At 53.3% G+C, this 26,683-nt stretch overlaps 3 protein-coding genes and 1 long non-coding RNA gene across 5 annotated transcripts in view; 1 reads left to right on the top strand and 3 right to left on the bottom strand.

Moving 5' to 3' along the window:
• Positions 1 to 18: 18 nt before the first annotated feature.
• LOC104330233 (alpha-1-acid glycoprotein 2) lies at positions 19 to 7,811 on the bottom strand. 2 transcript variants are annotated; one of them, XM_075439541.1, is made up of 7 exons: positions 6,745 to 7,811; positions 6,151 to 6,293; positions 5,409 to 5,482; positions 4,673 to 4,783; positions 3,783 to 3,886; positions 1,924 to 2,008; positions 19 to 104 (listed from the first exon to the last, which is right to left on the bottom strand). In XM_075439541.1, the coding sequence occupies exons 1-7, from the start codon at positions 7,102 to 7,104 to the stop codon at positions 19 to 21; spliced, it is 963 nt and encodes a 320-aa protein (XP_075295656.1). In that variant the 5' UTR covers positions 7,105 to 7,811. The 2 variants fall into 2 exon arrangements, with proteins under 2 accessions (XP_075295656.1, XP_075295658.1); XM_075439543.1 differs by having other exon boundaries at positions 6,387 to 6,831.
• Positions 7,812 to 7,917: 106 nt separating this feature from the next.
• On the bottom strand, positions 7,918 to 10,317 carry LOC142363633 (alpha-1-acid glycoprotein 1-like). The gene is made up of 6 exons (XM_075439544.1): positions 10,160 to 10,317; positions 9,370 to 9,512; positions 9,114 to 9,184; positions 8,729 to 8,830; positions 8,372 to 8,472; positions 7,918 to 8,192 (listed from the first exon to the last, which is right to left on the bottom strand). Exons 1-6 carry the CDS (start codon positions 10,268 to 10,270, stop codon positions 8,139 to 8,141), a joined length of 582 nt encoding a protein of 193 aa, XP_075295659.1. The 5' UTR covers positions 10,271 to 10,317; the 3' UTR covers positions 7,918 to 8,138.
• Positions 10,318 to 14,000: 3,683 nt separating this feature from the next.
• Positions 14,001 to 26,683, bottom strand: part of COL27A1 (collagen type XXVII alpha 1 chain) — a 163,049-nt gene continuing 150,366 nt past the window's right edge. The window contains exons 46-61 of the mRNA XM_009935398.2: positions 25,811 to 25,864; positions 25,628 to 25,735; positions 25,125 to 25,232; positions 23,506 to 23,613; positions 20,922 to 20,975; positions 20,264 to 20,326; positions 19,724 to 19,777; positions 18,944 to 18,979; positions 17,894 to 17,911; positions 17,459 to 17,494; positions 17,097 to 17,123; positions 16,788 to 16,853; positions 16,215 to 16,383; positions 15,935 to 16,044; positions 14,954 to 15,172; positions 14,001 to 14,147 (exon numbers count right to left, since the gene is read on the bottom strand). Coding sequence (XP_009933700.2) covers positions 14,001 to 14,147; positions 14,954 to 15,172; positions 15,935 to 16,044; positions 16,215 to 16,383; positions 16,788 to 16,853; positions 17,097 to 17,123; positions 17,459 to 17,494; positions 17,894 to 17,911; positions 18,944 to 18,979; positions 19,724 to 19,777; positions 20,264 to 20,326; positions 20,922 to 20,975; positions 23,506 to 23,613; positions 25,125 to 25,232; positions 25,628 to 25,735; positions 25,811 to 25,864 — 1,377 coding nt within the window. The remainder of the gene's footprint in view (positions 14,148 to 14,953; positions 15,173 to 15,934; positions 16,045 to 16,214; positions 16,384 to 16,787; positions 16,854 to 17,096; positions 17,124 to 17,458; positions 17,495 to 17,893; positions 17,912 to 18,943; positions 18,980 to 19,723; positions 19,778 to 20,263; positions 20,327 to 20,921; positions 20,976 to 23,505; positions 23,614 to 25,124; positions 25,233 to 25,627; positions 25,736 to 25,810; positions 25,865 to 26,683) is intronic.
• On the top strand, positions 14,128 to 15,702 carry LOC142363623 (uncharacterized). The gene is made up of 4 exons (XR_012765868.1): positions 14,128 to 14,428; positions 14,539 to 14,821; positions 14,946 to 15,180; positions 15,587 to 15,702. It is a non-coding gene; the product is annotated as an uncharacterized LOC142363623 (long non-coding RNA).

The raw sequence follows: 26,683 nt of genomic DNA, 5'->3' as shown, positions 1-26,683 counted from the left end.
TCTCTTGCTCGATACGGTTTATTGGTGCTGTTCGTGGCCAGACTTTTCCTGGGATGGTTCTCGCCAAGGACGCTGGCACTGGGAAGGGCTCTCCCTACGAGTACCTGGGAGAACAGAACTCCTCTTAAAGACAAAACCAGCAAACCTGAGCTCACGGCTACTGGTGGTTGTGGTGAGCCAGGGCTGTTCAGATGCTGTTAACCTGTCTGTGAGTGTCCATAACTCTCTGTTCGGAGAAGTGAGTTTCCCAGAAATGTTGGAAACTCTGCATTCCAGTTATGCCCTCAAAGGAACCTGGCTTATAGGGTTTTCAAAAGAAAGGCTTTATACAATTTTTTTGTTCAACAAATAAAGACCCAAGCAGGAGCTGTCCTTGAAGGTTGTTCACGAACCTTTCAGGCAGGGCAAGTGGACTCTGATTTGGTTAGCAAAACTTGCTGCAGGGGCCAGCCTGGGTTTGTTGCTTCCTTATGTCTCTGACTGTAATTCAAGGCTTTTATTCAGCTATAAATCTACTCATAAAGTCAGAGTCCTTGCAATCTGAGCCACTGCTTTCCAGCAGTGTCAGCTTCGGTCAGCTGAGACACTTATTGACGCTCTGACTGCAGTGCTCAAGGCCGCTGGCAGCATCCCCTCTGGTACTGCTGCCTGCTACTGCCCTTTTGCTGTCTCACTCCTTGGGGCAGGGGTTGTCACAAGCTGAGGGAGGTGTGTCTGGAGCAAGGGCTGGCCAGGTACCTATGCCCTGAGACCAGGGGGGAATCGTTTTTACTTGACCTTGTAAAACTCATTTTTGCTATGGGAATTGTGGCCAAGGCTCAGCGCTGAAGTGCTGCCCAGTGATGGCTGCCGGGCAGGGCCAGGGCACCCTGGTGCCACAGAGGAAGGAGCAGGGCTCCTCTTCGCTCTGCTCCCTCCAGCTTTCCTCCTGTTCTTCCTTTTTAAGGAAGAGAGATATTTTCAGTGCTTAATTACTAGGTTAGAGCTGGGGCTGAATTACTTTCCAGACACGCAGCAAAAGCAGTCTCTTTTTAACACCCCCCCCCGCCCTTTCACGACACAGGGTGACTGTGCTTCCCTCCCCTCGGGGCTGGGGGTGCGATGAGGGTTGCGTGGGGTGCCCGAGGAGCGCTGGGCTGTACCAGGGGCATGGTGAGCAATGCCAGTCTTGACACTTGAACCCTCTCCCCTCCAGGGCGCTGAGCTTGTTGGGGAACGAGGAAACGTGATCAAGTGAAAACCCAGCCTGGGTTGGCTTAGCACCCCTCCCTCTCTCGCAGGAGGTGATTTTCCAGCGTCGTCACCCTGGGTTGCAAACCTTGCTGCGGGTGAACGCTGTCAGGGAGCACTCGCCTGGTCCGAAAGGTCTGGGCAGGAACATCTGCCCCAGCTGGGCTGCCTCTGCCTGTCGAGCTGCTGCCAAGAGGATCGGGTGGGGGCTGCTAGCTAAGCTGCATCCCCTCGGTTAAAGGAGGGGATCCATCCTGTACGGCTAAAGATGTTTCCTGCTTTCTACATACTCCAGTTACTCATCAAATGCTTGGCATGCTCATTTAAAATAGTTAATGATTGCCCTCTTCTGGTTAGCCTCTATACTGCTTCCCTGAAGTGCTGCCCTTTTAGCAGAGCTCTCAAGCTTGGTGTGAAGCTGAGCGCACTGAGTCAGCGCTGGAAAATCCTCCACGTGTCACCTTGTGTCACCTTGTCTCGCATCCCTCACTGCTCAAGGTTGACTTTTCCCAGCTCCCAGCTGGATGACACACGAGGTGAATCATGTGTTCAATTCCTTTTTGCAAGCCCTGCTTCTGATCCCTTCGGAGCCCCTGCTCTCCAACATCTCAGCAGCAAAACGCATCGAATGTGAGGAAAACTTTTATTGCCTAAGGCGGCCTCAGGTGCCCGTGCTGCCCGGCTGGTGGGTACCTGGTGGGGGTGGTGCTGGGACCGCAGCCGTCGGCTCCGTGCAGGGGCTGTTTCCTTGCTCGACTTCTTGCGTTTGACACAGCTCCTTCCAAAACAACAACATCAGGGTAAGTGAAACTGCCAGTGCTCCAGCGGGAGAGAACTTAATGAAGAAAGAAGCATTTTTCTTTTTCCTTTTTATCTGGTTATGAGTCTGAGGGCCTAGGGAAGCTATGGGCTTCCCCACGCTGCCCTGATCACGGATGCTGCTTGTCCGGGTGCTGAGCTGCTGCTGGTGCTGTTTTCCATGCCTGTGCTGTGAAGAGGGAACCTGCTTTCTGGGGCAAAGCTGCGCTACGCTGCGGGGTCAGTAAGTGTGCTCTGAAGGAAAGGGGGATTCAGGCTTTTCGAGAAAGAATTAAAAAGCTCCTGCTGCCCAGGCACTCGGCGTTAGGGCGGTTTGAGTTCTGCGAGTGCCTCAGGCTGAAGCGGGGGTACAGGAGTCCCTGCTCTGGTGCTCTGTTCATGTCCATCTCTTTCAGCCTGATGACAGAGGTCCCCAAAATCTATTCTGCATTTAATTGGTTTCATTTTATTCCTCAGACACGGTGTCCTGCATCCTGGCCGGGCATGAGAGCCTGCTCTGCCAACAGCAATTGCACCGGAGCTTGTAAGGACCAACAGTTCTGGGTGCTTCCACTCGTCTGGGCTTTCTCTAAACGTCACCTGTCCTCCCCAAATTGAAATGGGACCCAGCTGGTAACTGGGGGGAGCTGGGCCCTGCCTCCCAGGTGCTGCCCGTTGCCTAACGGGGAGAGGTGACCTGCCCATGCCCCACCCTGAGGGTTTCAACCCATGCCTGTGTCCCTGGCCCCACGTCCCTGCAGCCGCGGGGCACAGTGCTGAAAGAAGCATCTTGAGGCAGGGGGGTGTTGGGGGCTGTGTTGGGGCCAGTCTGGCAGCTTGGAGCAGGGTTTTGGGCACCTCTGGAAGCTCAGGGTTTTGTGCTGTGGACAAGAAAATGACCAGGACAGAAATGGAGGGGCAGGACAGGAAAAGGTAAGGGTTTTTTTCAGCCCCCATCTTGCCAAAGGGAGCCCCGTCGAGCTGGCTTGGGGACCGGGTCTTTTTCAGGATAAAATGTGCTAAATTGGGTGGCAGGGGTTGGGGCAAGGGCTGGGTCTGGTTAACGTTTGGGCATAAAAACTAAAGGAAAAGGTCTGTTTTTGTGGGAGTGGGTGGCGTTGCCTCTTTCCTGACCTTGTGTGGGACTAGGAGCTCGGGGCTGGACCCCAGCCCCAACGGAGCCTCTGTGCTGGCCCCCGGCTGGGGTGGGGGGAGGGCTGGCTTGTGCTGTCCCCCGAACCCCACCAACGCCAGCCTGTGTGCCTGCTCGTCATGCAGCACCTCAGGGTGCTGGAGAAGCAGCTCCCCATCTCCAGACAGCCTGAGGATTTCGGGGGTTTCGATTGCGGTGGCTTCTTCTGAAGCGGGGCCGTGCATCGGCCCCTCCTGCCCCTGGCTGCAGCTCCTGGGGGGGCGAAATCAGGAACTTCGGGGCAAAATCAGGAACTTCAGGGCAAAAACCCCACGCTTTAGCTGTCTCCCCCCTGGCAGGGTAGGCGGGCCATTGCCACGTTTCCTGCTGGAGACACTTGGGTGCAGGTATTTGCTTTGGGGAGTCAGGTATCTGCGGGGAGGGAGGCTGTGTTCTTTTAAACCACCGTTGCTGCAGAAGCAAGCCTGTGGTTACTGAGCTCCCCCTAAGCCTTCTCTCCAAGGCCCCAGTTTGGCAGCTGGAGCCACAGTGCGGCGTCTTGGCAGCCCTGCCCGGGGAGGCGGCTCTGCCAACCCTCGCCCACCCACCAGCAGCCCCGTACCCTTTTCCATGGCGCGTACACGATCCGCTCTTCGCTCAGCCCCAGGGACTTGGCGCGGCGCTCGAACTCTTCCCGGTGGGCTGTGCTCGCACTCAGGTTTCGGGCTGCGGAAGGAGAAGCATTTGCTGGGTGTTAGACAGGGACTGGTGGCCTTGGCATGGCCCTTCGCGCTGCGTCCCTGCCCCCGCTGCCTCCCTGCCCCGTCCTCCCACCAGCGCTCGCTGTGGACGGGGGTCTCTGCTGGGGTCTCTCACTCCCATGGTGAATACACCCGAACAAAACCACCTCGGGCATCGCTTTTTGAACCCTCTCCCCAGTCGGCTCTGCTCCTGTCTGCGGTAAGGGGCTGCGGGATGGTCTGATGCTCTTGGGGTGTGCTGAGGGACTGAGGATGAGTATGGAGGCCATTTTCTATACGTGTCTCCAAACTCTCCCAAGAAACTGCTCTGCAGCTTGGAAGGGCAACGGGAAGCCTTATCTAGGTCTGAAACGCTGCGTTACGGGCTTGTGGGTAGATCTGATCGGCTCTGCCTGTGCCGGTGGAGCAAAGCCACGTGCTCTGCCCTGGGAGGTAAGTACCGAAAAATCATGGCTGGCTTGAAAATATTGAGATTTTACGATCATATCGATGCTGAATTGTATTTGCTTCCTGTTCTTTGAATATTTATGGTGCGAGCGGGTTTTGTCTTTAACTTGGTCTTGCTGCTCTGCCAGGAGATTTAGGTTTTAATGGGATGGTGAGCACTCCCTTGACCCCTGGAGCTGCTGTCTCGGGAAAATCACCACGTGTTGGCAAAACCAAGCTGCTGCATGGCGGTAGCTGGTGGTTTGGTGTGCGTGTTTGGTGTCCCACGATAGCTTTATGTTATTTCAGGAAGGAGTTTGCGTACCGTAGAGATACAGTCCCAAATACGTCCTCTCCCCCTGCGGTTGGTACTGGATGAGTAAAACATCTTCAGAGCTGAGGTTCATCAGTGTCCCCACGATTTGATGGCGCTCGGCTTCGAGAGAGCAGAATTGGCGTTAGGAACAGACACTCGGCGCTGCAGCAGTGATAAACCACAGCCCGGGTATGGGCAGCGCCCGCAGCGCCTGGGACCTGACGTGGTGCGAGTGGTGTGGTGCTGGGGTATGAGCGGGTCTGCCCAGCCCCGGGTGCCCACCCCACAGCTTGGGGGGCTGCCAAAACGGCGAGAAACTGTTCCCTGCTCGCAGCAATGCTGACCTGGCCGGGTCAGCGCCAGCTGCGGCTCTGGGGTTTGCAATGCTCACCCCTTTCCGCAGCGAGGAGGAAACGATTTCAGAGCTGAAACCTGCCATAAATGCCCCCACCCCCCCTTTCCCCCCATGAGGGATTGCAAAATAACTTTACAAGCCAGACGGTCCCCTTCCTCGCGAAGGGAGCGGGTTTGATCCTTGCTCCCAGCATGTGGGCTCAGATGCGTCCTGACCGTGGGGCTGCAACCCAGCATCTCCGGGGGGGCCGTTTGGAGTCGACCGAGGCTTCGAACGGATGAAGCGACTCGGGAATAAAAGGCGTCAGACAATGTAAAACACAGACACGGGCTCTTCGCGCGTCTCAGCCTGTTCAAAACCCCAAAGGCTGTGCCCGCCACCACCACTCACCGTGCTTCACCAGCGTGGCGTCACCGGCAGCGACCTCGAAGTAGGTGGAGTTGTTGGTCAGACATTGGTCCCCCCTGGACAGAGAGAGGGGAAGGGGGTGATGGGGAGCGGAGACCCCCTGGCCCTGGCCCCACACGGGTACATGCTCCCGGCCATGGGTGGGGACCCGGCCGTGCCAGCCTCCTGCAGCGTTCACTGCTCTCGCTGTTGACATTCAGCCACTTCTCCTCTGCGTCTGTCTGAGCTCCACCTGCTGCTCGCGCTCTCAGCCCTGCCTGGCTGACGGGCTCCTTGGTGCTGAGGTGTTTTCTACCCCGAAATAACCAAAGCTGCAAAGAGCTGCCTGCTCTGGTGCAGAAAAATCCATCTCCTTAAAGCCTGACCCTAGGGCGGGAAACAGCTTTTGGTGCCTGGTAGTGTTAGCAGCTGCGGCACAGGGACCTCATAAGGGTCTGCTTCGCCGGAGAGGTCTTCTCCTTCCCTGTGCCCTCCACGCCTGCAGGGCTTTGTGCCTGCAAGACCTCTGTCCCCTGCAAAACTTGCCTAAACTTGAGAGCTGTTGACATAAATCAGTAAAAGAAAGAGCGAGGAAGAGAGGGGACGGGAGAGCATGCACGGAGTGGCCGGGACAGACTCTCTCCTTGGGAAAACCAGTCCGAAACCGTGCTCGTATCTTGTGTTGAAACGGCTGCAGGATGTGGGAGGAGATGGGTCGGAGCAGGGACCCGAGGGCTGATCTTACGCGGCCACGTGCTGGGTGACGAGCAGCTCCCGGTCCCCGGCACCGGGCTCCACGTGGAGGTGGCCGTGGTCGATGAGCAGCATCTCCAGGAGGTGCTGGGGGAACTGGGCAGCCCCGGCCACGTACAGCCATGTCCCCAGCAGCTGTGGATAGAGAGGGGCCGGCGGTGAGGGCTTTGGGGTCTGCGGAGGGAGCTTTGGGGAAGGGGTTCCCTCCCTCCCGCTGCTATTTTTGACCTCTGTCCTCTGTTCACTCTCCCTCTTGCACCGCGCTGGCAGCAATGAGACGAACCTTGTGCAAATGCATGGGGGGGGGGGGAATAGCCGAGTGTGAGGGTTGGGAAGCAGTGCTGGGACAGCCCCGCGCTGCCACAGGGAATTTGCACTAAAAAATACCCGGCCAGCCCCCCTCTTGTTCTGAGGCTGATGCTGGGACTTGCTGGGGGACCACGAGAAAATTGGGTGGCTCATCGGCAGAGATGCCGGGGGGGCAAAGGAGGGATTCCCCCTCCCCAGGGGACACCAAGGCGTAGCAGAGCACCTACAGACTCGTCGCAGGAGTGGGGCAGCCCCCCGGGGCTTGGGTCTCTCCTACCTTCGATGCCGTGGTGTTGTCCAGGCGCGGGGCTCTGCAGGGGACGGCGGTCGCGGGCATCAGTGCCACGAGGCCGAGGATGGTGATGACCCTGGCCATGGCTGCCCGACAGTGAGCAGCGGGCAAAGCCCTGGACAGACCGACGCGCTCGCTCAGCCGTTTGCTTGTGCAGCCCGGTGGGACGGGACGTGCCGAGGCTGCCAGCTCTGCGCCGGTGACGCAACCGGCACCTTTTGGGGACATTGCCCAGAGGAGAGCTGAGCACCGGGCTCGGCGCTTGCCCCGGCTGCAGCTGCCGGCGGCGAGCATCGATGGCTGCGGGCTCTTGGCACGGCGATGGGGACGATGCGTTTGCTGCATTTAAAATTAAAATCTGCCCTAAATTTGCCCGTTTTGTTCCCTGTGTGCAGCCACCGTAAGTTCCCTCTCGCTCGGCAAGCGAGGCACCGTGCAGCCCCTCACCCGGCGCTGGGCTGCAGCTGCCCCCCACCTCGGGGGATCCCCGGGGGGCTTTGCAGAGCCCCCTCCTTCCTGGGCAGGGAGGTGTTCTCCCCTTCCTTGCCAGAACAGGACATAAAAATGGGCTGAAAGGGCCCCAGGAGGGCCCCCCTGTCCTGGATGTGTCCCCTGCGTGGGGTCCCCCGACCCCCCCACCCTGCTCACGTCCAGGGCAGGAGCTGCTTGTCTGGCTTGGTTTCTGTTTGCCTTTTCCTCTCCAGCAGCAGAGCATCCCTGGGGCCCTGCCCCTGGGTGATGGTTTTTCCCGTCCTCTCCCCCTTTCCCCGCTCAGAGACGCAAGGGGACGCGCGATGTCACCCCGTGTCCCCCCCACCCCACTGCAGCCCCCGGCGCAGGCTGAGCCTGGTGGGATTCGGCTTGAAAATTCACGCTGGGACGTTCGGGTGCTAAAACCGCCTCGGTTGGTTTGCATCACGGCGAAGGAGACCCGAAGGGGCGGGTGGGTTTGTGCGGCTCCCTGCGGGGTCAGGGACGACGGGTGGGTGCTGGGGACCACCGAGCTGGTGGGAGGGACGAGCGCTGCCGTGCCTGCGGCCACGCGTGGGTCTTTGGCCGGGACTTTTCACGCCTCTCGGTGGGGTTGGGGCAGTGGCATTGCGGGCAGGGCAGGTGGGAGGGGGGTCCTGCCTGTGCTCCCGGCGAGGACGCGGCAGCGGTGGTAACACGGCGAGGTTTATTTCAGGTCCGGGTGAGAACGGGAGAGCTGCCGGTTCCATCCGGGCAGGGTGTGACGTGGGTCGTCGGGAGGGAAAAACAAAACCTCGATGGAAAGTCCTGAGGCTGAGCTGAGCCCGGGCAGGCGGGGCTGTCCCCACGGAGGGGCTGGAGGAGGATGAGGATGGAGCGGCCACCCCAGCCCGTGGGGGTTACCCCAGCTACGTCTCTGTGTCTTCTTCACCCGTCTTCTCCCCAGGCACGGGACAGGCGTCCTGGGGGAGAGGGGGAGAGCGGCTGTCGGTGCCTCCTCGCCCCAAAAACTGCCCCATGAGCTGGGAACAGCTGGGGGGGAGCGGGGCTGCAGGAGGGAACCGGTCTCACACCCCCCGCCCCGGGACCGCCGTCCCAGCCGGTGGGCTGGGGCTTGCCCACCCTCGGGAAGGGCTCGGACCTTTTCGGACACGAAGAACACCTCGTCCTCGGTGAAGCCAAGGCAGTGGAGGTGGGCTTTGAACTCCTCCAGATGCTCCTTGCTCACGTTGAGTGTCCGCGCTGCCGGAGAAACCGGGCGGTAAAAGGAGAAGAGAGGGGGAAAGAAAGGGAGGTTTAGGGGGATGCTTTTGCTCCTTGATGGTCACCGCGGTGTGGATGGGGAGCTGGCTGCCTGCCCGCTCCCATCTTTCCCCTCTCTGTATCAGGGGGAAAGGGGGCTTTTTTGCCCTGTCTGTGAGGGCTGGGGATGCCCGCGCCCATCGATGCGTCCCCAGGCAGGGACGCATCCCACGGATCCGGGACAGCACCCACTCACCCGAGAGGCTCAGACCCGGGACGTTGCCGTTGCGGTGCTGCAGGAGCAGCAGGTCCTTGTCGGTCTGGATCAGGTGGGCCGTGGAATGCACCTGTTCATAGACTGGAAGGCATGGGGAGAGGGGGTGCCCCGTTGGCGAGGGGCTACTCATCCCCTTTACCCGGGGAGACTCGTCCCGGTGGGGCTTAATTGGGTCCCACAGCCCTGCCGAACCCATTGCATGGGGTGGAGGAAATTTTTCCCCCCCTCTGTCTCCAGACACCGTTTTTGATGTAAAAAGGCCTTGTGCTGGGGGCTTAGGGTCCCAGATACCAGTGGGCAGAAGCGGGAGGGTGCAAGGTGCCCCCCTCCCCACCCCAGCCCTGGACCACGGCTGGTCCTTTACCGTGCATCAGGGTGGAGTTGTGCTGGAAGATCAGGATCTTGCTGCTGTTCGTCCTCACGCACGTCTCGTTCCTGCAGGGCAGAGAGCTCAGACGGGGCCAACGGCCCCCAGACTGCCCCCACCAAACCCGTGGGATTCAGAACTCGAGCCGGGCTGCGGAGCTTCAATAAACACGGCAGAGCGGCTCCCCAGCTCCAGGGATGGAAACACCCCCGGGGATGGGGAGCTGGGTGGGGGGCCGTGTCCCCATCCTTACACTCTCATGATCTCGGTGGTGTTGAGCTCGTTCTCGTGTCGGCCGGGGGAGAAGGAGAATGTCGCGTATTTAATCTCCTTCAGCTCTTTCAGGTGAGGGGGGTACTTGGAGGCACCGGCGACGTAGGTCCACTCGCCCAGGATCTGTGGAGAGAAGGGCAGCGGGGCAGGGGTGGGGGGGCCACGCCGGGTTCAAGCGAACGCTCTGCCCCGCTGTCCCATGGCCACAAGCATCCCGGTGGGTGAACGATCCCGGGTGGGATCTTGGCTGTGTCCCCTCCCCGCCAAGGCCATGCTCCGGCTCCCGGGGTGGGCACCTTGTTTCTGCGGTTGTGTCCCTCCTGCTCTGTGCCCGGCTTTCGTTGCTTTCCTCCCGTTAAACGTCCCCACGGGACTAAATACCATTTAGGTGGTGCAGGGTTTTGCAGATGGAGACTTGTCACCCCAGTCCCCGCCATTTGAAGGATATAAAACAAAGCAGCGAAGCGCTGGGGACGGTGCTGCCCAGGCTGGTTTGCACGGGCAGATGGAAGCAGGAGCCCCCCCAAAAGCGCCTGCACGTGAGCTTCTGGGTGCAAGGCTGCAAAGCTTCGCCCCGTCCCCATGCTCCTGTGCAGCAGTCTTGGTTTTTTTAATTTTTTTTTTTTTTTTTTAGGAAAAGAAGCCCGGACAGGCAGTGGGATAAGCGCTGAGCTGCCAACTGGGCTCGTGCCCTCTCCCCGCACCTGCAGCGGCTACCCGTGCCGATCGGAAAGCGGTGGCCAGGCACCCCGGCCGAGGGCAGGGCTTACCCCGGCGATGGTGGCATTGTCGAGGGTGACCGGGATGAGCGGGGCGCAGCTGGGGGGCTCGGCGGCGAGGGCGAGCGGCAGCCCCAGGAGGAGGGCGAGGGCGGCCAGCATTGCCGGGGTGGCCAAGAGGAGGGTCCTGCTCTGATGGGCTGCTCCTCATCCCAGCCCTTATATACGGCCGCCTGCCAAGCTGGATGTCCCCAGCCCCTGCTTGTTTAACCGCTGGGCTGTTTGCCCGGGCATGAAGCAATCGCAGGTGAAGGAAAATGAACTTGCTAAAACCTGGATTTCTCCATCAGAAAAGACTGGGGGAAAAAAAAAAACCAACAAACAAACCCAACCCACCCATATTTCACCAATGCAGGCTTTTGTTCTCGGAAGCGGCAATTCATTTCGCGGGTGCCTGGCAGAGCGCTCGGCCGGCTCCAGGTGTGTTTGCGAGTGGGGCCCCAGTGGCACCTGGAGGTGGTAAATCAGCCCCTCGGTGAGGGGTGCCCGGTGGCTGCTCCTCCGCCGGGCTGCGAGGGCTTCGGGTCCGCACCAGCCGCGCTCCTCACCGTGGCACGGGGCTGGTGCTGGGGAGGGGAGCCCAGAGTGCCCAGAGAGGTGGGTGATGCCCCATCCCTGGAGACGTTGATGGCCAGTTTGGCCATGGCTGTGGTTGAAGATGTCCCTGCTCATGGCAGGGGGATTGGACTGGATGGGCTTTAGTGGGCCCTCCCCACCCAAAGCAGTCTTTGATGAGCCATACCATTTAAAACCAAAAATCCTCACCATCTCCTGCCCCTCCCCAGTGGTGCTGACCCTGCTCCAGCAGCTGTGGTGGGATCCCTAAAGCTGTCACATTTGGGTTTTTTTTGCCCTTTCCATCTGCACTCCCTGTCATGCGCCCGTGGCCTCGCAGTGCTCCCTGCCTCAGCCCAGCCGTGCAGGGACGCCGTGGCCTTTGGGGGCTGATAACATGCATAGCTCATTATTTTAAATAATCTAAAATAACTGGTACAGACAAGGACTTGTTTAATAAATCCTGGCTGGGTGGCGAGCATGAGGCAGGGGAACAACCAGAATCTCTCTATGAACAGTGTCTTGCACCTCCTCCAACTTTGACCTCATCGTTAGGTGCATTGATTTATTTATTGAATGTGTTTGCTTTTTCCATGACCGTGAGCAGTGTGTTTCAGGAATACCTGGCTCATGTGAAACCTGGTCAGCCCCAACCCAGCCGGGTTTTTTGCCACGCTGCCAAAGCTTTCCTGGTTGCATCGCCCGCAGCCCGGCCATGCCCGGGGGTCCCCCAGCCCCGGGACCGCTGCCGGGAATGGGCGCAGCACGGGGCGAGCAAACACGACGCGGCCCCTTCCCGCTGCCCTGGTGTCACGGTGAGGGGGTGCGGGGTCACCCCTGGGTGGGACAGCCACCAGGCTTCTGGCCATTGGCTGGGCGACCGCCCAGGTGAGAAGCTGGGCTGCAAAGTCAGCTTGGAGCAGTGAGAGGTGACTTGGGCTTCAGCAACAGAAAAGATCAGCTCAGCACCTTGGAAATGTTTTTAAATTTTTAATTTTTTTCTTCCTCTTTCATGTTGCTCCTCGGCACAGTGCCAGGATGGGGACACGGATGAGGAGCGGGCTGGTGGGGGGACGTACAGTGGTGGGACGCCAGCCTTGTTGCGCCGTCATCATCATGCTGAGGGCTGGGCAGGTCGTGCTGTGACCGGCACCAGAGGAAGGGTCTCGGGGTGTGGGCTGGGCTCCCCGGGGGTCTCCGGGCTCTCGCACCAACATTGGCACCCGCGGGCTATTTCTGCACCTCGCACCAGCTTAATTTCCCATGAAGAAGCAAAAAAAACATACCAGTCCCATTTCATTGCCTCAGTTTTAAATATTTATTTAAAGTCTGGGGGAGATGGGTGGAGGGAAGGGGAAGAAGAAGAGGAAAAAAGCTTCGATGAGAACGAACGGTAACTCCAGCCTCAAGAAAACAGACAGAGCTGATGGCGAGCGGGAGCGAGAGGGAGGACCCCGGGTGCGCGTGTGCGGGGGAAGGCAGCGCGCGGGCGGTGAGCAATGGGGGGTTTGGCCTGGGGTGCTGGGGCGAGCCGGCCCGGCGCGGGGTGAGGTATTCTGAGCGGAGGCAGGGCTGCACAGAGGGTGAGGTATTTGGGACAGATCTTGTTAACCTTTTCTGATGGTTGTTGGAAACCAGCCAGCAGGCAGTAGTAAAAAAAAAAAATCAAAGAATACACAAAGAGAGATTCACATATAATTTTTTTTTTTCCTCAAAAAAATAAAATCCATAGTCCATATGAGACATGAAAACTCCGAACAGGCACTGAAGCATTTCTGATACAGTACAGCTCCGATTACATCAATATTGTTCCTTATATAGAATTAAAGATTACCATAATTATCCTCTTTAAAAAAAAAATCCTCCAAATTTACATATAGAGACTAAATTTCTACAAAACTTAACACAACGAAATCCCTCCAAGCCCGGCTGGGTTCTGAAACACGGTACCATCATGTCGTCAGCCTTGACGGAGGGGCCAGACAGAAGGGTTGCAGAGCTGGGTTTAAATACGAGCTTAGACCAGGGAATCACAGCACGCGTGCGCCGGCACGGACGCGTGGCCAGCGCGACCACAGCAAAACTCGTGACCTGACAACCGACTCCAAACCAGCTCTCTCGGAGGCTCGGCGCTTCCAGGTGAGCGGTATCCCTCACTCCCCTCCCAAAGCAGTGAAGTGCTGATTAACAAAAAAAAACCAAAAAGCAAATTTGCTTTTAAAATCTCCCATACGTTATTTTGGACATGATTTGAGTTGTTGCGTGCGATTGACATCCACAGCGATTAAAGGATCCCTTTACAGGTGACCGTTTGTGATTGAGCTGTGGAGCGTAACCTCCTCTCTTCCTAGAGCGACGGTCCTATGGGCTTTTTTTTGGGGTCTGTGGCAAGACACTGTAGCACCTTCACAACCTTAAATAGTTTAAAGTCATATATATAAAATAACACACTTTTTTAAGAGCACCAGAGATTTCACAGTGAGAGGTAGAAACAAATCAGACGAGCCCATCCCCTCTCTCTCTCTATTTTAGCACCAATCTCTTTCTCTCTCCTCCTTCCATTCCCCCCTCTTGGCTTCGGGACTCTCCCCTACCCCAACACCACACGTGAGAAGGAACATTGGTTAAACTCACCCATGGAAGGAGGAACTTAGGTTTGTTTTTTCTTTTTTTTTCTTTTTCTTTTTGCTTTAAATAATATAATATATATATTTTGTTTCTTCTAATATTGCACATCAAAATGCTTCCGGTACACAGAGCAGCCTGATTCAACTTGCAGCTCCGCCTGGGAGACCTGATGCAGCACGTGGCCGTCCAGAAGGCGACAAGCTCTGAGAGGGAAGCTTTATCTTTTAATTACTTTTCAATGGAAACAACATTTGGTAACTCAGGAACCAGGTAAGACAAAACTGGGGGAGGGACAAAAAGAAACTCCACACGCTGCAAGTTGCTTGAGGTTTCTCTCAATATTTTCTTTGGTCATGGAAAAAGCTTTGTGTGGGGGACTGCTTGTGACATCTAGTCCCCTGATCCCTTTTCACTGTTCACGTCCCGACTGATACCCGCTTCCCCTATGCCCTTGTTACTCCTCCTTCCAACAACCTGCTGAGTTCAGTAGATCACGGGTTCTTTGAGACCTTGAGCCGAAGGCTCGAGCAGGAGTTGACCCAAAAGATACAGCCCAGCTGTCCTTGCTGCAGAGAGGTGGGAGAGCCTGTGTCAAGACAGAGGCCAAACAGGGGGTCAAAGCCTTGGAGCCCGGTTTCGACGGCTTTGTTCAAAGGAAGCACACGGGGCCGACCTCGAGGTGATATTGCTTTCCTGGCTCGGATGGGGGAAGGTTGTAGATGTTGACGATTGGCAGCTGCTGAGGGTCCTGCGTCCGAAACGAAAAGAGAGTCCGATGCCAGCGCCCATCCTTGATCTGTGCAGGGAGGAGGGAAAGAGAGAAACAGCTATTTAACCGGGGGGCGAATCCTGCTGGAAAGGAATGCGTTTCACTAAGGCATAAGCTTGAAAAGCCCTGCGTGAGACAAGGGGCTGCCCTTTGGGCTGAGCAGGTCCAGCGTGAGGCTTAGAAAGCATTTTGGGGAACCTGGGCTGAGTAAATGGAAACTGAGCTTGGAATGGCATCAGCAAACACAAACTCCTAACGCAGTGAGCCTGAACTGCAGACTCATAGTGACTGACTCAGTGTGACATCGGGTAAGAGCCAAGGCCACCGCCTTCGGGTGGCAATTCCCCCTTCTGCCATTTAACTGCTGCTCCACATGATGTGTAACTTTGGAATTTAATTTTTTGTTTTCTGTTTGAAGGCGATCTACTTTAGACTGGATATTAGGAAAAATGTCTTTCCTGAAAGAGTGGTCAGGCATTGGACCAGGCTGCCCAGGGCAGTGGTGGAGTCCCCATCCCTGGAGGGGTTCAAAGACCGTGTAGACGTGGCACTTCAGGACGTGGTTTCGCAGGCACGGGGGTGTTGGGGTGACGGTTGGACTTGATGATCTTAGAGGTCTTTTCCAACCTAAATGATTCTGTGATTCTACTTAACAGGCGCCACTATAGCACCCTGGACTGGGAAATTTAAGAAGTGAACAGGTAAACTAGACCCTTCTCCCTCTTTTTTGGGGGGAGAATAAGAAGCACAGGTATAACTTGAGCCGTGTCGTGTGCTGATTGGGTTCAGCCTGGCATCTCCCTCCGCCTCTCCCCTCTTCCACAGCAACGTACCTTGCAATCATCAGCTGCCACTTCTGGCCTGAGCTGCCCGTCCGCCTCAAACATCTGCCCGTTCCAGGCCCTGAAGCGCACGGCGTTTTCCGAAGGTTTCTCGGACGAGCCCTCCCGCCAGACGGAGGTGTTGAGGCAGTGGATGGTGATGTGCTGCACCACCTCTGAGCTCAGGAGCCGGAGGAAGTTCATCTGCACTCTGCCGATGTCAAAATCCAGCTGCGAAGGTGACAGAGGCGTTAGGGCAAGACACAACAGCAGAGGTGGTCCCTGCGCTCTGCTGAGGTCTGGAGGTGGCCACACATGCATGTCCAGAACTGGACCTGGCATGAGTATGGGCAAAAGGGGCAGATGCCAAGTCAACCTGGAAAGTTTTCACAGGGACACAGCAGGTCCTTTATTTTTCAGAACAAACTGGCAGGTCCTTAAGCAGTAGGAAAGTAATGTAAACTTTGAATTCAATATATGCTTCTGCAAAGAAGCAGAGCAGCAAAGCAGGAGGTTCTAGTTCACCTGCAGATGAACCCAGATACTGTTATTGGTATTTTTGGTACAAATCATGCTTCCTCAAGAAAAATCCTGTAGCATTAAATTTGCTGGAAACGTATATTTAAGCTGACCTTACTTTTTCAGGTGGCAGAAAACAAAATGCAAGAGTGACCTGAACGTGAGTTCATTCTACAAAGCATTTGGGAGGAGCATGTTTGCAAAATTACTGGCCTCTGTTAAGGTTATGGGTTAATTAAACATTGCTGGAAATGTACTGCTTTGTCTTGACAAGAGTCAACAACAGTCTTACGTATATTTTTTAGCTGCATGAGAGCAGTTCTGCATGTTTCAGCTACACTGCCTGCCTCGAGGAGCAGCCAGTGTGCTGTGTCACAGTTGTCACTGTCCAGTGTCCCAGGACAACACAGCCCTGGGTAAATATTTCATAACAGTAATATGTGAAATGCCGTGCTGAGGTTGAGCTGTGCGTACCTTGGAGACAGTGATGGGGCTGAGACAGGTCTGTCCACCATTGGTGAAGTTACAGATGACCTGTATGGTGTCCGAGGAACAGCCGAGATTTGGGTCAATCCAGTAGATACCTGAACAAATGGAGGATTTGGGGATTAACAAGGACACTTCACCTTTTCTTGTCAATGAGAAAAGGAATGTTTTGATTTCTGCATTACTGGTCCCAGGAAAGGAGACCAGTTTGGGCCATGTGAAATGGCCCTATGGAGGATGCAGCCTTTGCTTATTCAGGGCTTCCTACCATCGTTCATCTTCTGTTCACAGTTCATGAGGTCTCGACAGATGCGTGCAGGGTTTTCCTTGGTTCCCAGGGGTCTTTTGATGCTCTGAATGAGGTTGCTGAGGTAGTGTAGAGTCTTAAAGATCTCCCCTCCGTGGTCCAGCATGAGAAGGTCTGGATGTTGGTAATCCTGGAGAGCAAAGGAGGCAAAGTCAGGTGCCTTGGGGGTGCTGTAACCGCAGGGGTTTCTGCTTTATTTGTGGGAACACTCAGTAGGTCAAAGCCAGGCTGTGCTGGCTGGGATCCAGCGAGCTACAGCCCTTGCACTGTGCTGAATGGGCCATCTCTGCAGCAATGGCAAAGTCATGATGGCAATGTTATGAAGTCTGAAGCTTCACAACTGAGTAACGCAACAGAACCACATCCTTTAACCGGGTCTTTGCATGCATAAACCCCAGTTATTCCACGAGAACAGCGACAAACCAGAGCTCTGTGTATTTAAACTTTAAGCACACAGAAAGAACAAGCAACGCTGTGACTGTTCCCAGCCTCCAGCTCCAGTAAAGACCAGTGAGTTCAAAAGTACCCTCATACCTCCATCTTGAGCGCAGTGTTCGAGTCGATTACTGTCCGGAAAGCTGCTCCAAAGCCATCTTGTTGCTGATGTGGGGGGGAAAAAGATGGTCACTGAGATTCTTAGAAGCTGAACATGCCCTGATGCAAGCAAATGCTTCTTGGTCTAGGGCTGCAATTCAAGCATTGCTCTGCTAACACAGCATCTCTTGCTGGACATGAGTGTGTGTCTTCAGGGTCCCAGCAGCTCTTTCTGGGTGTCCCAGCAGCACCTCGGCTCTGCATGGGCTATTATCATAATTAACAAACGTACAGAAAACGGCAACTTACAAATGAGGCTGGAATTCCTGGTGGTCCCTAGAAATCAAAGTAAAAAAGGAGCATCAGCCAGAAAGATGGGCAGTCACTACTGCAAAGATATTCAGTCATGTCCTTTTGCAGTCCTCTTTCCCCTTGAGTCCCTCAATGCAGACAAGCGAGAGAGGCAACAATGCTGTCTCTATAAAATACTTGGAGATGGTTTGGACTGAAGTGCAAGAAACACTGGGCCATTCACACACACATTTTTTTGCATAGGAGGAATGGGGCTAAGCTATAACTTCCAGTGAGTGAAGAGTCCCCCTGGAGAATATCACAGCAATAATTTTAGCTTGTTTCAATAATGTCTTTGAACTCTTTCCACATATACGTACCGGAGGGCCAGGGTGTCCTCGTGGGCCTGGAGGACCCTAAAGACAGAGTGGCATTAGTTAGTGAAATGTCTTCAGTTGTATTTCCATTTCTCATGGCTGTCACCAGCATGAGTCTGTTCCCTGCTGACATTCTCCAGATTTTTGACATCTTACAGCATCTTCCCCCTCAAACCCTCCTGGAGACAGGAGGTGGCCCCATTTTGTCCATCTCCCAACTTTCGGTGCATTTGTCTGCACCTGGTCCATTCCTACTGCATCCCTTGCTCCCTTGTTCCCAGCCCTTAACTCCTTAACTGTCATTAATGCCATATCCCCAGGTACTTATCACATTCCTTGTAAACACAAGTACCCACCCTGCAGTTTTACATTTGCTAAAAGCAACTGTTTTATTTAAATTAAAGCTATTAGTCAGAAAAAGTGATTTCAAATACTTACCCTTGGACCTTGCAGACCCTGGAGGCAAAAAAAAAAGAAAAGGAAAAAAAAGAAAAGGAAGATGCTGTCAGAAGCTGCTCATTAATAAATCAAATCTCTCCCTGTACAGCCATGTGCTGGTCGCAAGGTGCCTGCGCAAGAGCTGGGTGCTGCACTGGAAGGACAGTGAAAACTGGGGCACAGAGAGGTTATGGCAGCAAAGGATGCTCATGGCCCTGCCACCAGCAAATGCTTGCTCTGGGGCTCAGGTTCCTGCCAGCAAGATGTCCTCTGCTATCCCATGGAGGTGGAAAATGGTGAGCAAAAAGAAACAGCGGCAGCACCCTGGCTGGTTAGAAATGTGCACTGCAGTTGTGGGTATCTGTGGGGCATTTGCTTATAAGAGGTCTTATTTGATGAAGGCACAAACGAGTCTTCTGCACGAGCCACACAGCCGTGTTTGCTGGGCTCCGATGCCTGGACCAAGCCCCTGCACGCACGACTAACCACTGGTTGTGAAAGGAAGCAACCTGGAGAGCAGGGGACCCATCTTATGGTAACACAGAGGATGAGCAACACCTATCCAGCACCGCCCACACTCCCCCTGAATGGTGAGAACACCAAGCAGCTACGAGAAGGTGTAAAAGTCCATTAGAGCCCCCGCAAGAAGGGGACCAGAGGAAGAGCAAAAGGCAAGAAGGTGCCTTGGCACTGCTCCCCGAGCACCCGGGCACTGCTGCTACTTAGCCCTGTGCCCCTGGCAGGGACAGCCGGTGGCTTTCTGAGCTGCCAAGCACTGCGGTTTGTTCCTGGAGACACCCCAGGCAACTGTGAAGTGTTAGCTTCTGCTGGGTACCTGGGTTAAGTAAAGGGAAATTTTAACTGCAGAGCGGGCGTGTATGTGCACGGGGGACGTGTGTGTGCGTACATGTGTGGATGTGCAGGTCTTGCCCTCGTGACACCGAGCCAGAGCCCAGGCGGGTGCAGTGGAGCCCAGGGCGAGGTGGTTGCTCATCGAGAGGGACCCTCTCAATGGCAGAACGCACCCAAGGGGTGCAGAGCAGCACTTACCACTTCTCCACGGCTGCCTTTGTCTCCCTTGGGCCCCTGGTAAAGCAGAGGAGGTGGCTGTCAGTGACCGATAGCAAGCTGCCCTGCTGGGAGCTGCTGCCGCCCAGCAGCTCCTGGCAGGGACCCCAGTGCCTCTCTGAACAAATCAGCTCAGGTTGTCGCATTGGCCCACCCATCCCAAGGCAAAAAAAATAGCCATTACTGGATGGTTCAGCAGTATCCGAGTTCATCTTACTGGTTTTCATCTCTGCCAGTAGCAGCCTCTGTACCAAACTCTGAGTAATGTTGTGCTCATGCTTTTATGAAGCACTGACCCAAACTTCAGCCTGCGCTCAGCGCCTTTGGCGTTTTGGGGTAGGCAGGGACTTTCAACACTTCCCAGAATCAAGCTGTTCCCAGTTTAATATATTTATCAGTTTTTTTTGTCATCCCCCACCCCCGCTATGTTTTTTTGCTCCCCCCAGGGCAAGTTCTTTGGAAAATCTGGCAGCTTGCTTTTAAAAAACTGCAGTAACATTCTTGTCTTCCGGTCTGAGCCAATCTATCAAAAAACTTGCACTTCGGTAGAGTTGCTCCTCACTTTTAAGCTAAAATCTCCCTGCAACTATATATGCAGCCAGAGTCTAAACCTGCACTTCTTTCAAGCTGCTCAGCTTACAGACCGTTCTGTTTCCCTCATTTCAGCAGGACATGGGGTTTACTTATGCTAGCCTCAAGCATCTCGGATCTCAAACACTATGCTCTTCTAAAAAATACAGGCAGAAAAAAGCAGATACTTACTGGGCTTCCCGTGGGACCCTGAATGCCAAGCGGACCAATAATTCCTTCTTTTCCCTAGAAAAGAAAAGATACGCATAAACCATCACATGCAGACTGACGGTCGCTTTTACCACGGCAGAGCCAGTAAAGACACTGCATCTCTTTGCTGCTTTTCAGTAATGCGATCGTGGTATTCGCTGTAGCTAAAATAAAACTGTTTCAAAATACAAGTCCAAAGACAGAAGCCCTCCCAGTACAGTTGTCGGGACCCTTGTAAAACCTCAGAAATTCCAGAAATAGAAAGATGTCAGTGTAGGTGGAGTGCCTGCGCAGGGGCCATAGCAGCATGCCTGTCTCCAAGGCAGAAGCGAGCTGTGCACACGTGGTTACCTACAGACGTGTTGGGGTGGCTCGGAGGTGGTACCATGGCCGTGGCTCGTCTGCCGGGCATGCGGTGAACAGTGCGCTCTGCTCCTTATAGCACCCTGTAGCCTCACAGAAATAAAGGATGGAGGAAGGCAGAAAATCCTCCCAAACCAAACAAACTGAAAAACTGCTCACCATGAGACCAGGTGGCCCACGTGGTCCCTGAATGCCTTTGAAACCAAGGTCTCCTGGGGGGCCCTGCAAGGGAAAATGAGATGCCAGGTCCGCTTAATAAACATACCCCGTGTTTGTGCCCTTGCCTACAGCTCTGCTGCGAGGACAGAGGTGCGGGCTCTTGCATATGGGAATGGGAAGGTCCAATTCTTTAAAGATTCTTTCCCCACTCCTGTTCTGCAAGCCCTTTACTTTCTACAGATAATGAGCTGGTACCCCTTCACCAGGAAAATTATATGGGATAAAATGAGTCTAAATTTCAAGTCAAGGCTCTCAACATTAGGAACACATATTGGTGTCTTGGGTACAGACTGATGACTGATGCTGGAAATGCGAGTGTCGGAAAGACGTTCAAGTGGGGAAAACAGCTCCAGGGTTGACAGGGCAGCCCTTTTCCCTCTACCATCTGCCCATTTTAACAGGAATAAGCTCCAACAAAGCATATGTAGACGCACACTCCTTTAACAAATGAAGATGCATAAACTAAAGAAAGTTGGAATCAATTCAATTTCAATAGTTTCTGCAGAGCTGCTAACAAAGTCTTTGCAGCAAGCATTGCACTGTCTGTCCCCAGCAAAGCCAGGCTAGGGAGCCAAGTGGTCACAAGACAGCCTCTTACCTTTGGCCCAAACATGCCCGCGACCCCTGGAAATCCTGCCTCGCCAAAGTCTCCCTGCAAAGAACAGCCAAGATAAATACAAGAACAAAAAGCAGCGGTAAGTTCACATTGAACGGCTGGTCACTCCAAGATGCACCAAGAATTCAGCAGCTTCAGAGAAAAAGAAATCCATTAGTATTCTCCAGTCTAAGCAGGCCCAATGAGAAAGCAGTACAAAGAAAATACGAAGGAAGAATTACTCAAACACGAGGCTAGAAGCAACTCCAGATCTCACAGATCACTCATAGATTAAGATTTTTGCCCACAAGACAAGAGGCATAACTACACTATTTCTAGCAGATGCTTGTCCAGGCTGGACCACAGTCAGCAGAAGCAGGACGGAGAGCATCTACTCTTGAGATTGATCCTGGAAGCTTATGCTGCAAAAACCAGTCTCAGAGCCCTTTAAAATAAGCTCTTCTTTTACTTGCAGTACCAACTGGAGTGACCTACTAAAGGATAATTTCAAACTATGCTCATTCAGGCTGTCAAAAAAGTGCATGTTCCTACAACATAACCTCCCACTCAAACTCAGGAAAACTGTGCATATACCCTAATTCTTTTCCTACTCAACCCTGCAGGGATTTTTGCTCAATTTCTTAAGAAAAATAATAATAAAATATTTGGAAGGCCATCAAGCTTGGATTAGCACATAGCATGCACTCTGAGAATGAAAAATCCACACTGGGTAGCATGTTCTTATGTAAACACCCTCATTTCACCGTGTTGGAGATGTATGTCCTTTGACATTACTGGGCTTCTCAGATATCAAAATGCACAGTGATTCAGCATTAAAAAATGGGTCAGAAACATACACCAGATGATTCATCTAGTCTTAGGAACACCAGAGATGGAAAAGGCTTGTTTGGACTCTCTACAGGACTATGTGACCCATGCTGGATTGTACTTTGTGGGATGTTTTACAATGTCTTGTTCAGCCCAGCTGTAAATGACTCAAGCGATGGGGTTTCCACCACCTCTACTACAAGGCTATTCCAGAATCAGTCTTGAGACCTCACTGTTAGGAAGTTTTTCTTGCCACGACAATGAGAAACTGCTTGGCAAGAAAGGGCTTCATTGGACTCGGTGGAGCGTAAGAAACTTTCCAAGGATACAAATTGATTTAACTGCCCATTTATGGATCCTGGAAAGGAAAACTGCTACTAATGGGGGACTAAGGTCTTCTCTGCATTAGCAGAACCAACCATGCCCTTTTTCTAGAGGAATTTTGGGCAAAAGTGAGTGGAAAGTCAGAAGGGTTTAAATGAGATGGAGTCATCTCAGCTAAGGGGACCTGATCACTAGTTATGCAGCAAGAGAGGCAATGGCAATACTGGGGAAATGACCCTGCCACTTGTGGACACAAGAGGCAAAATGAAATTGTTATTATGTTGTCAGCACTATCTTTCAGCTTGAATACTGCTGTCACAAGGTTTCACATGAAATACACGAACAAGTATATTTTAATTAAGGTAGTTGGGCATATTAATCTTGTCCCTTGTTTTGTATTAGTCCTAATCTCTCTTTTCCTCATGTTAGTTTTATATCTGTAGCCTAACTAGACCTTCTGACGGTGGTCATGCTCTTGGCATGCTTAACCTGTCTTGGAAGAAGGACAGCTGCACAATGTCCTTGTGCATGAGACGGCTGGAAATCCCACTGACACAAAGATGCTGAGCAGATAGAGGGTATCTTAAAAGAGCTTTGAAAAGGACCCTGCTTAGGGGTTTCTAAAAGAATCATAGTAAGCAAATCTACAGAATTTAAATAGTTATAGCCTTGTGAGATTCTGTGAAAGCATCTTCTGGCCTAAGAAGCTCCCACTCTGAATAGCTTAAGTATTCTCAATATAGCTTCAGCATACATCACAAATAAAGCGTGATGTATCAGTGCTAAAATGGGCAATCCCACCAGTACTATAACGAAAAGCAGTAAGGATTAGGAACCTGCCTTGGAGACAGGTGAAGGAATTAACTTCTGCTTTCAGCAGGGGCTCTCAGTGTTTCTCCCACAACATGCCCTGAACTCACAGCTCCACTGCCCTCAGAACTGCGGTGATGATGCCTGCTCCTGCACCTCCTTCATGTCCCAGCGGAGCTACAGACCCGCCTTTGCACCTTTTGGATGACTTGAAGTGCGTAGGTCACCTTGTATACGCAACACCTCGGACAGGCTCCGTGCACCGCTCTCCTAACAGCTTTGTCGAAGCCACTGCTGAGGGTGGTCTGAGATGGCTCTGCAGCCCGGCTGCCAGCACACACCATGGCTTGTAACCACAGGCGCAAGGATGACGGGAGCAGTCATGAAGTTGTGGGGATGCAGGCGTGGATTAAACATCTCTGTGCACGAGTGAGCAGCGAAGCGCAGGGAAGCGTGCAAGCAGGAGAGCTGTGCCGATGCTCCTGCACTCATGCACAAGCTGGTGATGGGTTCCCCCTAGAAGACCCTCCCAGGTTTCACTCTGCTACCCCAGCCTGTGGCTCTGCACCCTCTCCTGCAGGAGACAACTTGGAGTCGGGGCTGCTCAGCTCTGTTCATCACTAACCGGCTGTCCTTTGGGTCCCGGATCGCCGGGGCTCCCTGGAAGGCCGGTTCCTCCTGATGATCCTCGCTTCCCTGTTTGGCCAGTCTGTCCAGGCAATCCTCTTTCACCCTAAAAATAACAGAATTCAAATAATTCCAAAGGACGGGAGCTAAATATAACAACACACAGCCGAAATAGCCATAGATGGCAAGCTAGAGAAGAGTGGCTCATTGGGATAAGGAATGTGGTTTCATCAGGAGATGCCTCAGGTCTGCTAAAGCGGGTTGCCACAGGATGCACAGCGCGAGGCCAGCGGCAGGCATGGCTGCGTCCCCTCCTGAGCTTCATGCAGAACGGGAGCTTCAGCAGAGCTGTACTGCCTGCATCGGGGCTGAGGACAGCAAGGGGGTGAAATGTCTTCTCTTTGCACTCCTGTACGCTGTCTGCCCTGCCCTGCAGTTTCTCATAATCTCTTCTCCCCAGCAGGCTACCAATTGATGATTAATCCATCTAAAATGTTGAAGACATGCCAAGACTTCAGCTAGAGGACTTCAATCCGGAGGCTGCAAAGCCAACGTTTTCCCCAGCACCAACTCTGCAACTTAAGGACAAGACAGGGTCTTCTGAGACCCAGCACCACCCTTTGCTCCCCACCTCTTCCCACTGCCAAGCACCAGCAGCGGCACAAGCCCCTGCTGCTCGATCTGGGGCAGACTGGGAGAGAGGAGCAAAGGTGGTGAGAGCCTAGGATGGCTGAGCAGCTGGAAAAGGAGCAACAAGTCTCCCCGGAGCCCGGGTATGAGTCTATCATAACGACACAAGGGTCTTTCAGTCATTTGTGGTAACAGCCTGTTATTCTACCCAAGGCAGCTTGAGGGCAGCAAGTGACAGTTCAAGAGTGATGTGTTATGGGAGGCATAATTTAAATCAGACCTGATAACCTCTCCATCCCAGCTGGAGTCTTCCTATTTACAGAGTCTTTCTACAAACTGCTGAATTGCTGTTGGTCCAGCTTAGACTCTGTGGCCAGCCTGGACCAGAGGAAGGACCTGGAAGAAACCCCAAGGTCACTATAGCCGTTGTCCCTGTTTCCACCCAGAGTGACGTCCAAGCCCATACTGGTTGCAGCTGTTCCCAGTAAATATATCCTAAGAAACAAGTGGCACACATTTCCCTTCAGCCATTCAGGCCTGGCAGGGCATCAGGTAGAGAACACACAAATTTCCCATGGAGTCATCCACCCCGGACATCCTACAGGCAGACTGTAGCAGTTCCTTTGCAACTTCTCCAAGGCCATGTGTTTTTCAGCCAGGTTTCTAATGAAAAAAAGGCTAAAGTGTTCTTAGTGTGGGTATGTGTATCTGTAGGCTCCTGAGCTCAGTGATCTTCGACAAAGGAAGAAAGGTCTCTGTGACATTCAGCTGCTATGAATGTCATGAAAATGGATGGATGGATGGATGGATGGATGGATGGATGGATGGATGGATGGATGGATGGAGAGAAAGACTGAGCCTCTAGGTAAGCGAAAGATGGCAGCAGTAATTGAGACTTTATCAGACCCTGGAGAATCCAAGCTCTAGAGACACCAGGCTCACAGACTGGATTGCTCGTAGCAGTATCTTAGGGAGTCACAAACTCACCTTGAATCCTGGTGGTCCCTGTGCCCCGGGGAGTCCCGGTATGCCAGGGTTCCCTCTTTTGCCTGACATCCCTGTCACACCTTCTTCCCCATCGTCACCCTGCTCTCCCTAGAAAAGAAACCCAGAAGAGGTTATGAAATGAGAAACTCTTTCCACCTCTGCACAGCTTCTGGGGGGACAGCGGAGCGGTGTGATTCTGCCCTCAGCAAGCACCATGCATCCAGGCATGGGTGGATTTCAAGAGACGTACATAGGAGTCTGTGCATGCAAATATCAGTCAGGCTAGAAAGACTGCTTTATTTACAGACTTGGCCATGCAAAGGCAGCTGCGTGCCTCTATGTGGATGTGAGATATGAAGAGGAGCATACAATCCACTTTGGGTACATGTAAACTGGAATATCTATAGCTGGACTACATCCATTTCTCCTGTGCTACCTTTTAGTTTTCCAGCTCCTAAGTTGCGTTTGCTGTTGATGCTATAAGGTTACAATTGCAAACTCACCAGCATCCCAGCCACACCATCCTTCCCAGGCACTCCGTCCACTCCAGGGGCACCCTCTTGACCCTGCCTTCCTACCACTCCTCGAGGACCTGGTAGCCCAAGGATGCCCTAAAATCAGAAAGGTGTTAGTGATGGAGCTCCCAGACAGCACTTGCTGAGGCAGAAAATTGAATTTTTACCTACCGGTGAGCCTCTGCTCCCTGCATTGCCCCGTGCTCCTTGTTTTCCTTTTTGACCCTGCAAGTAAAAACCGAAAGACATCTAAAATTGCAGCAGTTCTAGCACAACTGCACTTGGGAGTCTGACTTCAGGGTGTGCTTTTGGATAATGGTTGGAAAGAGTGTTATAAAAAGGAGATTTATAAAGTCAGTTGCCCCAACACTGGGACATGAACTGCTATTTCGTTTTATTACAAGCATTTCTTCGTATGTCTTGAGAGTTCTAGGGCAGGAATGAATCGCTAGAAGGCAAGGACCTACATTTTTCCTAATACAGAGCAGATGAGGACAAATAAAGCAGGATGAACTCGAAGGAGGACTCATTGCACTGGCAAACATTAGAACAAGATGCTTAAAACCTGCATCTTCCATCAGTCCACTGACAGCACAGTGCCGAACCAGGACCCGGCAAGCCTTCTGCAGGGCGGTCAGGAAGAGCTTTTCTCTGTGATGTAGCTCCCTCTATTTTGGAAAGTCAATGGAAATGAAAAAGGTATCTTGTGTATAAAATTTGCAATGCTGCTTTGTGAATAAAGATGTAAAAGAAATACTCCTGAGGTCTATTAGCTGTAAAAAGGGTCAATTTCTGCAGAATGAATGGAAAACTCAGCCTCATCACCTTCACTAGAGCTCACTTAGTGAGGTCATGTACTGAAGCACTTTTAAATTGAAGCACCGCTTTTTGTGTACATTGTTTCTCCATCTGCAGAGGACTGGGCAGGCCAGCTACAAGAACAAAATACTCCTGGGGGTGCTTTCTCTGCTATTCATTAGAGCCAAAGGCAGTTCCAGATTGCCCGTCGATGGGTAGAGTTTATCTCTCTTATTGCCTGGTACG

This window comes from Opisthocomus hoazin, chromosome 19 (assembly GCF_030867145.1).
Source record: "Opisthocomus hoazin isolate bOpiHoa1 chromosome 19, bOpiHoa1.hap1, whole genome shotgun sequence".
Taxonomy (NCBI): domain Eukaryota; kingdom Metazoa; phylum Chordata; class Aves; order Opisthocomiformes; family Opisthocomidae; genus Opisthocomus; species Opisthocomus hoazin.
This window is presented reverse-complemented; position numbering and strand designations above follow the sequence as displayed.

Excerpts from the sequence above, each read along its gene's own strand:
- LOC104330233 (XM_075439541.1), bottom strand. The coding sequence starts at position 7,104 with ATGCAGCAAACGCATCGTCCCCATCGCCGTGCCAAGAGCCCGCAGCCA. Across the intron at positions 4,784-5,408 it reads CGCCACGCTGGTGAAGCACG|CCGAGCGCCATCAAATCGTG; the intron begins GTGAGTGGTGGT and ends GCTCTCTCGAAG. Across the intron at positions 105-1,923 it reads CCCAGCACCACCCCCACCAG|GTACTCGTAGGGAGAGCCCT; the intron begins GTACCCACCAGC and ends CTGTTCTCCCAG.
- LOC142363633 (XM_075439544.1), bottom strand. The coding sequence starts at position 10,270 with ATGCTGGCCGCCCTCGCCCTCCTCCTGGGGCTGCCGCTCGCCCTCGCC. Across the intron at positions 8,831-9,113 it reads CAACTCCACCCTGATGCACG|TCTATGAACAGGTGCATTCC; the intron begins GTAAAGGACCAG and ends CATGCCTTCCAG. Across the intron at positions 8,193-8,371 it reads TGTTCTTCGTGTCCGAAAAG|GACGCCTGTCCCGTGCCTGG; the intron begins GTCCGAGCCCTT and ends CCTCTCCCCCAG.